Source organism: Plecotus auritus (genome assembly GCF_963455305.1).
Source record: "Plecotus auritus genome assembly, chromosome: 4".
Classification (NCBI taxonomy): domain Eukaryota; kingdom Metazoa; phylum Chordata; class Mammalia; order Chiroptera; family Vespertilionidae; genus Plecotus; species Plecotus auritus.
The window spans coordinates 137,454,803-137,466,548 of record NC_137775.1 but is presented as its reverse complement, the minus strand read 5'-3'; the positions used below and the strand labels follow the sequence as shown (position 1 = coordinate 137,466,548).

The 11,746-nt window shown below is 39.6% G+C and overlaps 1 protein-coding gene across 1 annotated transcript; it reads right to left on the bottom strand.

Moving 5' to 3' along the window:
* Positions 1-2,525: 2,525 nt before the first annotated feature.
* LOC308246825 (putative inactive serine protease 58) lies at positions 2,526-11,746 on the bottom strand (the record flags this gene model as incomplete). The annotated part of the gene is made up of 5 exons (XM_080665165.1): positions 2,526-2,675; positions 3,077-3,213; positions 4,253-4,500; positions 9,949-10,090; positions 11,710-11,746. 5 exons carry the CDS (start codon positions 11,744-11,746, stop codon positions 2,526-2,528), a joined length of 714 nt encoding a protein of 237 aa, XP_080521291.1.

Here is an 11,746-nt window from a genome sequence, read left to right as displayed (position 1 = left end):
GAAGAACTGGTAACCCAGCAATTAAAAAGCTTGATTCAAGCCAGAATAATTGCAGTATAATGGTGACAGATCTATAAGTCTGAAGCCAGAAAAACAGAGGACAGACATGGAGGTAGGTTGTTAGAAATATCTTCCCAGTGAAAACTTCAGGTTGCAACTAGCTTAGCTGGCTGAGGATAACACACTTCTGGTATAGATAAGTAAAGATGGAGAGCGTGTCTAACAACTGTAGTAGGAATTAAGTAAGCAACAAAAGAGTGAAACAGGTGGAAACTGTTAAAATTACTAATCACTGCCCAATTTCTGAACACCCCTGTGCACACTGAGCATTTCCCATATTATTTCTGATCCCCATTAGTAGTCTCAAAAGAAAGGTTTCATCTAATGAACAAAATAAACTGATGAACAAAATAGAAGCAGAGACATGAAAACATGGAACAGACTGACAGGTGTCAGAGAGGAGGAGGAAGGGGGACTGGATGAAAGAAGGTGAAGGGATTATTCCAAGAACAGACAACAATATGGTGATGGCTGGAGGGAAGGGGGTCAGGCTGGGTGGAGGTGGGCAAAGGGGGGAAGAAGAATGGGGACATCTGTAATAGTGTCAACAATAAAAATAAAGAAAGAATGGTTTTTGTTGTGTGAAGTTTTGTAAAAGTAGGTGATTTATATCAATCAGATAGCAACTTAAAAGAATCCCAATATTTCACAGGACAAAACAAAATATGTTTCACATTTCAGACAATAAAATTTCTTAAATGCCGAATATTTTACATGAAAATAGACAGGCTTTAATTTAGAAATCAGTTTAATCTATCATGTATTAATCTATATATATATAAAAGGCTAAGCAACTTTCCGACTGTCCGACCAGTAGCTATGATGTGCAATGACCACCAGGGGGCAGACACTCTGACTGGTAGCTATGATGTGCACTGACCACCAGGGCGGGGGCAAACACTCAACTCAGGAGCTGCTGAGCTGTGGTCACTTGGTAGCGGCTGTTCTCAGGTGACGTACCCCAGAACCACAGAGGAGGGAGCCTGATTCCAGGGTGCATCACCCAAGAATCACCCTCTCGCAATCCAGGACCCCTTGGAGGATGTCGGAGAGCCCATTTCAGCCCAATCCCCACAGGCCAGGCAGAGGAACCCCATCTGCTAGAGGGACTCTGCTCACTCCACAGATGCCCTTTAATCTCCCAGGTGAGGCCAGCCAGGGAGAGATCATGGGAGGTTGGCTCCAGGGTGTGTCTGGCCCGTCTGGCCCAGTCCTGCCCTACCGGCCACCTTCTAATTAATTTCCTTTCAATGTGCACGAATCCATGCACTTGGGCACTAGTTTAAAAATAACGTGTAGAGAACACATATTTAAAAGTAAGCAACAGGTACCTCTGGGGTATGCTTGTGGATGAAAGTGTATGCTCATGAATGCATGTGTGGTATAGAAAGAGTATCCAGGGGCATGTTTGCAAAGTCCCAGGCATAAACCTTATGAACTCCACCACTCTCTTCCCCTTTCAAAATGATGTGTGATTCTAAGCAAATTTAAAAAAAGAAAAAAAAGCAGTCACCCAGCCAGTGTGGCTCAGTGATTGAGCATGAACCTATGAACCAGGAAGTCAGGTTTTGATTACCGGTCAGGGCACATGTCCTGGTTGTGGGCTCGATTCCCAGTAGGGGGCATGCAAGAGGCAGCTGATCAATGATTCTCTCTTATCATTTATGTTTCTATCTTTCTCTCCCTCTCCCTTCCTCTTTCTGAAATCAATAAAAACATATCTTTTTTTTAAAGCAGTAAACTGGAAGGACAATGTATTAGAAAAAAAAAATCCTACCATTTATGAAATCCTTGATATTTGTAATATTTGTATTATAGCTGTTTAAATATAGAAATCCTTATTCCTAAAATTATACTGACCTTTGAGTATCCTCAGCAAACATAAGCAAAACTTGAATTTCTAGAGATCTTTTAAGTAGCTAATGAAAAAATTAACCCATAGACATACACAAGCACACACACATGCACGCACGCACACACGCACACACACAGTGACCCAATAGACAGTTGGTCTTTAGAAGAATTGCTAAATCATCTAATCAATTTTTAGCAAATTACTGTTCACATACTGTGGCATGTGATTTATATGTTGCCCAGATAGACTCCTGGTAGTTATTGACCCTCATTTCTACTTGTCTTTTTTTTGTTGTTGTTTTTAGAATAGAGCAGAGAGTATTTTAAGGGAAATAACTGAGTTAGTAGGATCCAAAAAGCTTCCTGGGTGACCTCTACTTCTTGACATCAACAGTCATGTTTTCAATGTTATAAGCAGGTATTCATGAGTTGGGGATGAGCAAGCAAGCAGTTAAAGAAACTAGAGCCATGCCAACACCCAGGTGTCATCACTGATCTCTTTTTGAAACTTCAACCAAGCCTAGATCCTAGGAAAGCCTGGGACTGAGATGCATTATGTGGCTGCCATGGGTCAGTTGAGATGCAGGGTGTCAGTGGAGCTCCAGATCAGCTTATTTCGTAGAAATAATGTTCTTGATCCATGCACTGTAGCTGTAGAGGTCAGTGAAGACAATAGTGTGTCCTGTCAGAATACATCCAGTTGCCCAAGACATAACTCCTTGTAATTCATAGCCACATATGACTGGTGCAGCTGTGACCACCTGCCAGACAAAGTAGAGCGATCAGAACTTCCCTTCCACCTGAGAATTCCTCAATACCTGAACAAAAGTGAAAGCCACTATATTTGGCATGCAAAGGAGCCAAGGATATAAGAAAATATTTTGAAGTCTTCTCGCCACTGTATTAACTACCCCCAGTAATCCATAGAGACCGAAATTTTAAAGCAGTAGCTGGAAAATAGCTTTGAATTTACAGAATATCTATTTCTCTCACCTCTAACACAGAAGAGGACAGAGAGTCATCCTTCTTCAGCTCCTTGCTATCAGAGCTATTAGGCTGACTGTAAATTCCACAGTCTCGACAAAGGATGAGTGGTAACAGAGACACAAAGCCAGGAAGAAAAGCTACTGAGCATATATAAAAATGAAATAAGGAAAGTTACCTGGCATGGCTCTTGGCTTCCTACTTTGTTTCGCATACAGAACATGTCCTCAAGGAATTTTTTACCCAGTAATTTTGTGCAGTCTAAATGAGGATTCAATTGTATACGAACGCTGTGCAGGTCATAGTCTTGATTTCCTGAGCACAAGAAATAGGAGAGATTTCCATTCTTGTCTGCATTTTCATAAGGCATCCTGCCTCCTCCTCCTTCGGGGCTTATTCTTGGTTAAAATAGACTGTAGCCCTGGCTGGTGTATCTAAGTGGTTAGAGCATCAGCCTGCACTCTGAAGGATAATGGGTTAAATTCCAGGTCAAGGGCATGTACCTGGGTTGTAGGTTCAAACCCAAGCCCCAGTTGGGGCACATAAGGGAGGGAGGCAACCAATCAATGTGTCTCTCTCACATCGATGTTTCTCTCTCCCCCTCACTCGCTTCCACTCTCTCTAAAAATCAATGGGAAAAAATATCCTTGGATGAGGATTGGCAACAACAAAAAAAGAAATGCAGAGAAGAACTGATATAACTCATCATGGATTAAACATGTCCTCCTGCTCAGTTTATCATCAATGAGCAAGCAAGATCTGAATCCAAGCTATGCCATCACCAAGTGTATTACCAAGGACAATGAATTAATCTCCCTGAGTCTTGGTTTTCTCACTTAAAAGATATAAATCCTAAGAAAACATGATGTATGGTGACAACTGAATAATATGTGGAGGGGACTTAGTGCCTAGTACATAATTAGTGCTCAATAAATGGTATCTATTGTTGATGTTGTAATGATAACAATATCACTCAAAAGGAAAATATGATTTTCATACATTTTCAAGTTAAGATTCAAATAACTTAAATAATGTGTCCATAACCCTATAATAAATGGCAGAACCAACACTCACTCAAGCATAGATACTGCATCCTAGCCCCCTGCTGTATGTGCCAATATGATATATACATGTGACCCCTTGATTTAGGATTTGATTCTCAAAGCCCTAAAGTAGACTCCCCCCTTCTACTTTAGAGACTCAATATGGTTGCTCCATTTCTAGTTTCATACATGTGCTTAGAAATCTGGCACTGGGCCTATAAATTCCAATTCCTTTCCCTAATTCCTCAGATGTCTGAAGGTGTGAATATATCCAAGAATACAACTAACTCTTCCTTTTGACAGTCACTCACCAAAATAATCTGGACCCTGTAACCAGGTGTGAACCAAGCAATCTTTAACTTCATTATTCACAAGAGTAGGCAACTGAAAAAACTCAGTGACAAAGGTGAAAGGTACAGACAACTTTATCAGCATAAGGTCATTTTTAGGAGAAGTGGCAGTGAAGTTTGGGTGAATGAAGATCTTCTCATAAGGTATAATCTCCCCTGTAAAGTCTTGAAAACTTTGAGAACCACCAAAAAAGATGACCTGGAGATCTCTAGAAAATTAAGGGGGAAAAAAATGATAGTCACACATCACAAGGCTAATCTCTCTCTCACCCACACACAAATACACACACATAGATCTCCTTCTATAATCACCCATTCCACCTTCTCTTCTCATCTTTGTCCATTTGATCTCTTATGTATAGCTACCATAAAGATTGTGCATTATGTAAATTTAATAAGTTGCAATTTCCATAGCCTATAATGTGATTGGGCTCTACTCTTAGCATAATTCCAGAGAGTAGTTCCAATTCAAGACCAAGAAAGTTGAAAGATGCATGCAAATGGGTTGTCAAGGTTTCTATGAAAGTAGTAGGTTCTATTAGGGAAGCTCCTTTGATGGGAGGGAACAAGAAATGTGAGATTGTACAAAGAAAGCTTAGAGAGTTGAAATATTTTTAAGCTAGGAAGACTCGCCTGAATACACTATGCTTTACATCTCTATCAAAATTTTGCTGGATCAACAAGGTTTTCTGGTGGTCCTTTAGGAGAACAACAGTAAAAAATCCTGGATGTTCCACTGAGATCCGTTTGAGATCTACTTACTATCCTGGCTCAACACTCTGGTTTCAGAACAGGACACCTCCCTGAGTCTTTCACTCAGGGGTCTCTCCAACCATGAAGGTAAGGTAAGCAGCACATTGGTAACTGAGCACCACTTTTTGTTGAGCTCCCAAATGTCAAGTTTATTTTGTCTCCTAACAACAATACCCTTTGTCTCTCAGTCTGTTCTTGTAACTTTGTTGGGAGTTTATAAGATAAAGTCTAAAGGGAAAAGACAAAAATGGGCCTGATAAGTCCATCCTTGAGCCAACCCCATGGACTGACAAGTTTAGAAAATCTCATCAAAGCAGCATCCTTTTGATAAACTTTGCCTTGGGTCAATTTTACAAGACATTGTACATTACAAGAGCTTTCCTTTGTCATGTTTTTGTGTCCCTGAGAACTACTGTCCTATTTTCACCTGCTTGGAGTAAAGGATTTTTCTGGGCCTCAGGTGGGGATGACAGGTCTTTGGTCAAGTTGTTTTACTGACTATCGCAGTTTTCCTTGGATCATATCAGTCTGTTTGGTCATCTGTACCAAACATGTGCTTCCTTCATATGTAAGTTCACATGATATCACTCTAAAGGGCATAATTTCCCATTCAGATAAGCTGTCAAGAAATTGCAGTGGCTACTTGGAGGAACTTTTGACAAGAGCAAGATTGTTCATTTGAGAGATACATTAGAACAAAAAGGGAAGAAACCCTCGTGATAAGAGTCACTCTTGTCTGTTTAAATGAGAAATCACTTAATGGATCACCTCCTCCATTTTCATCCCTGGGAATTAATAAGAATTGATGTTTTAATTATTCAACATGATAGAATTGTTAGGTCCAACTTATTGTTTAAATCAGCTATAGCAGCTCTCTTGTGTGTCTGTGTTTGTCAAATTGGCCTTTTCTGCTTCTAAGATTACTCTCCTTTCTTGTAGAAGAAAAATCACTCACATTTACAGTGTTAATAACTATATAAAATGGGTCCCCTCTTATATTTTCTTTTCTCCCTCAATTTCCCTTTTTACCTTCTCTTAAGAAACTACTTTAATTTACCATAAAAGATGTTTGCAAGTAAATACAGAAGTTTATATTGGAGAGAATTCATGATAAACAGATGACTCAGTAAATTATGTTGAGTGAATTGGGGCTTAAAATAACTCAATGGCATAAAAAACTAAACTATGGCCCTAACCGGTTTGGCTCAGTAGATAGAGCGTTGGCCTGCGGACTGAGGGGTCACAAGTTTGATTCCGGTCAAGGGCATGTACCTTGGTTGCGGGCACATTCCCAGTAGAGGGTATGCAGGAGGCAGCTGATCGATGTTTCTCTCTCATCAATGTTTCTAACTTTCTATCCCTATCCCTTCCTCTCTGTAAAAAAATCAATAAAATATATTTTTTAAAAAATAAAAACTAAACTATGGTGGAAAAACAACAAAATAGTGGTTGCCTCTGAGGGATATTGATGGAATATAAGTGAGAAGGGACACGAGGAGGGCATTAGGATATTTTTTAACTTTAGACCTTGTTACATTAAATATTCATATTAAAATGTATGAAGTTCTTCCCAACTAACATAAAGAATCAAAGCAATTCTAAATAAATCCCAATAGAATTTTTAATTGAACTTGACAAGTTGATTTTAAAATTTATTTAAAAGAATACCTAGGTGTTCCTGATTTAGAAAAAGATGTCTGGTCTACCCTATCAGATGTCATACATTTATGATAAAGATATACTTATTATGACATTGTGGTATTGGTTCAAAATAACTAAAACAATAGAACAGCATAGAGAGCCCAGAAATAGACACTTAGATAGATACAGGAGAAGCACTGCAGATCACCAGGGAAAGAGGGAACCGTTAGATAAATCACATTTGGATATTTGGTTTACTATGCTAAAAAAATAAAATTGGATTCCTATTTCACACAATTCATAAAAATCAATTCCAAATGATGTATTTAAATATGAAATTAAAGCTTTAAAATCTATAGAAGTAAATTTAAATAACTATATTTCTGATCTTAAGGTCATAATGGATATTTTCAACTAAGCACAATCAATACCCAGTAACCACAAATAAAGATTGATAATTCAAGTGTTAAATTGAATTATATCAAAGTTAAGACTCTTATTCATCAAAATACATCATAAAAAGAAGATCAAGCCACAAACTGGAAAAATAAAATTTCAAAATGTATTCAACTGACAAAAGAGAAATAACTAGAGCATTTGTCAAAGTCCTACAAAGCAATTTTTTAAAAATTCAATACACAAATATTCCAAAGAGTAGTCCCTGCTTGTTGTCTGTTGATTTGTTTATGGTAGCCATTCTGGCAGGTGTAAAGTGATACCTCATTGTTGTTTTAAACAGAACAAATGCCCATTAGTAGATAAATGGATAAAAGTATTGTGGTACATTTATAGAATGGAATACTATGCAGTTATAAAAAAAGAAAGATCTCTTACCCTTTGAGACAGCATGGAGAGACCTGGAGAGTATTATGCTAAGCAAAATAAGCCACTCAGAGAAAAACAAGTATCACATGACCTCACTTATATGTGGTATCTAATAAACAAAATAAACTGATGCACAAAATAGATACAGAGACATGGAAGAGACTGATGAATCTCAGGGAAGGGGAGTGGAGGAGCGGGAAGACATTAACTAAAGAACTTATATGCATAACCCATAGACACAGACAATAATGTTGTGAAGGCCTGACGGGGGTGAGCAGGGTGGGGGGAAGAAGGGGGTCAATGAAGAGAGAAGAGGGAGACAGCTGTATATACTTTCAACAATAAAGATAAATTTTAAAGAAAAATATTTCTTTAAAGAAACATTATTGGCAGAAGGAGGAGGAGAAATAAAATGCTAATCATCATTACTAATAAAGGTAATAAAATTAGGAGCATAATAAGATATTTGATAGCAACAACAACAAAAGTTGGACAATACCCAATGTTTGCAGAATGCTTATAAATTACTGGAGGATGTATAAAAGCTAACATTTGCATCCTGTATGGCCCAACAATTCCACTCCTAATTATAGTAGTCTCCCCTTACCCATTGGCAATATGTTCCAAGACTCCCAGTGGATGACAAGCTGCAGATAGTACCAAGCCATATATATACTATGGTTTTTTTCCTATATATACATACCTATGATAAAGTTTAATTTATAAATTTGACACAGTAAGAGAATAACAACTAATAAAATAGAACAATTTTAACAATATCCTATCTAATAAAGAGGAAATATTTTAATTGACCCTCACGCCATTGCAAAGATGGTGGTGCCCACAGCCAATAAGGAGGGAATATGCTAATTGACCACCACGCCCTCAAAGATGGCAGCACCCACAGCCAATAAGGAGGGAATATGCTAATTGACTGCCACGTCCTCAAAGATGGCAGTACCCACAGCCACAAGATGGTGGCTCCCAGTCCCCTCAGCCCCACTGGGGCGACAGAAGCATGGCAAGGCCCCCTAGGTGGGCCCGGCTGCTCTGCGCGCCTGCCTCCGGAGTCCCCCAGTCCCCTCAGCCCCCCAGCCACCCAGGGCCGGCCCGAGGTGCAGGCAAGCCTCAGATGGTGGCTGCCCAGGCGCCCAGGGCCAGCCTGAGGCACAGGCAAGCCTCGGATGGCAGCTGCCCAGCTGCTCAGGGCTGCCCAAGGCTCAGGTAACCAGGGCCGGCCGAGGCTTGCACTGCCGGCAGTGGCAGCAGCAGAGGTGTGATGGGGCATCTCCTTCCCCTCATCGCCAGGTCGCCTCCTGTCCCTGAGGGCTCCAGGACTGTGAGAGGGGGCAGGCCAGGCTGAGGGACCCCCCTCCAGTGCATGAATTTTCATGCACTGGGCCTCTAGTACTATAATAAGAGTTATGTGAATATGGGGTATCTCTCTCTTTCCCCCCTCTCAAAATAACCTATTGTATTCACCCTTCTTCTTCTTGTGATGATGTGAGATGATAAAATGCCTGTGAAGTTGAGAACTTTCACCTTTTCACTTACAGTTAGCACTTTACAGCTTCTCTTTGGCATATCCAGAGGGCTAGCATCACTACTCTTGTGTTTTGGGTCTGTTATTATGCAAAATAGGGTGACTTGAACACAAGCACTGTGATACCATGATCATTGATCTCTTAACCCAAATGGCTAAGTGACTAATAGGTAGGTAGGGTATGTAGTGTGGATGTTTCACGTCCTGGGCAGGACAAAACGGAATGGCACCAGATTTCATCATGCTACTCAGAACAGGTGCACAATTTAAAACTTATGAATTGCTTATTTCTGAAACTTTCCACGTAATATTTTCAGACTGAAGTTGACCACAGGTCACTGAGACCATGAAAAGCAAAACCATGGGTAAGGGGGGACTACTGTGTTTACTCTAGAGTTATGCAACAGGTATACTTGCAGATATAAATCAATATGGGTACACACCAACACATATAAATATTGCAGATATATATACAAGAGTATTCTTTAAGGTGCATGGTACAAATATGCTTACAGTAATACTGTTCAAAATAAAAGAAACTAGAAATAACTCAAATGTCTGTTAAGAAAAGAATGAATAAGTTGTGGGAAACTGAAATATTATACAACAAATAAAAATGAAATATAATCACATGCCTAACACTTTGGATGAATCTTAAAAATATTAAGAATGATTTGCAGAATTATTTTTACATACATGTAAGGTATTATACCACATTATTTTTCCTTCTGGACATGTTAAACGTAAGAATATGGGACGTTCCTTGGTCAAGTGTTATCTGATTAGCTGAGCTCTCCTGGACCATCACAGGCCTAGGATTTCCTGACCAGCACAAGGAGTATTGAGGCCCAGCTTTGGAGCTTTAGAACAGAGGGGACTGATCCTCAGTACTTACGGTAAGAAGCAGTGTGCTGCTGTCACCACCCACTGAGGGGCAATCAGAGTCCCCACACAGGGCTGGTAACTAGATTTCAGATATAATAAGTACAGCATATGACCTAAGTCTTCCGTAACTTCACTAATAAATGGAACAACACCTGGGACACAGAGAGAAGAGAATCAACAGATAACCCAGCTGATTAAAGGAAACGGGCTGGTTATGAAGATTTTAGGGTGCCAGTGTCAGTCCATATCAGTATTTACCACTTATTAATCATGTAGGCCCCATACTATGGTACTAGAAAACCATACGATAAAAACACTGTACTAAGCACCTCCCATACTTTTAGATTTTTTTTTGTAGGGTAGATACATTTTATATTACTTTACATATTAAGAACTTAACATTAGGAAAGTTCCTTGAGGCCATACAAATAGTGGATTATGGTTGGTTCAAGGATTCAGACTTCAGTGTATCTGATTCCAAATCCGATGTATGCACTTATTCTCTACCTGACTTCCCTACTTCTTTCTAGACATCCTTGCTCATTTCCAGTCTCTTAAAACCTTACTATTTCTTAGCTCTATCCAGCCACAGCTCCCTGACTTTTCCTACATAGTCAATTGTAGGGATGCTCTGGGACCAGACATCATGATTCTAAGAGAATAATTTCTAAAAGCAAGGCTAGAAGACCCTCTATACTATATAACTCTTAATCTTATTCCTTCCTCTGCATCCAGCAATAGGAGTGGTCTTTTAGTTAAGTATGTCCCACTTCATGACCTTCACACTTGCTGGTTCCTCTGTGTGAATGAAACAACCTACCCATCCCCTACTGCACTTAACTTGGTTAACTACAGTCAGTCTACTGTAGATTTAGGAAGCATTACATATCATTAAAAGACAGACATTATTTTTCCCATTTTTCATATAAGAAAACTGAGGTTCAGAGAGGTTAGGGTATTTGTCCAATGCCACTTAACTATTAAGTAGAAGAGCATTATTGATTAATTACAGAGCCATACTAATTTCATTATGGACAAGATAATTTCTCTGTGCCTCAGTTTCTTATCAACTAAATAAGAACAATAATACTTATCTCAGAAAGTTTTAATAAGAATTAAATGAGTTAATATGTAGAAAACAGGGCATTGTCCATTACGTAAGTACTAGTAGCCCTGTGCACAAATCCATGCGCAAGTAGCTCACTGCCGTTTGCCTCAGGGAGCCACCCGGCCCACCACCACTCGTAGCTCTCTGCCACCCGTAGCTCTCTGCCCCGCCCTCCTGCTGTTTGGTCATTATGAGTCATGGTGTAATGACCATTTGCATATTACCTCTTTATTATATAGGATATGCTTTTATGGTGGTGGTGGTGATTTGGCTATTATTATTTGTTATACATTTTAAAGCCCCCCCCCCAAAAAAAATCTACTTTTTCCTTTTGAATCACACAGCAAAATACCTGCTGTCTTTGCTTTTTATTTTCTTTTATAAATTTCTATGCCTTCTTCCAGGATCCTATCTCCATCCTCCCTTCTGACATCCTCCATGTTTCAACCAAAGAAGGTTATCAGACATTCAGAGGAGGTTTTAAGCCCATAATAAAAAGGTGCAGTTAGATACAGCAAATCGCTGAACCTGTACAGAAAATGACTAGTATATCACCTACTTCCCAAACTTCCATGTTCCTGATCCACCAGCTCACCCTCTCCAACAAGCTCCAAACCTCACCCCCTCCCCAACAGAGTCCTAATCAACTTGGCCATCACTCACCAGTCACCATCAGTAAGGTTAATAGGACACACTTCAT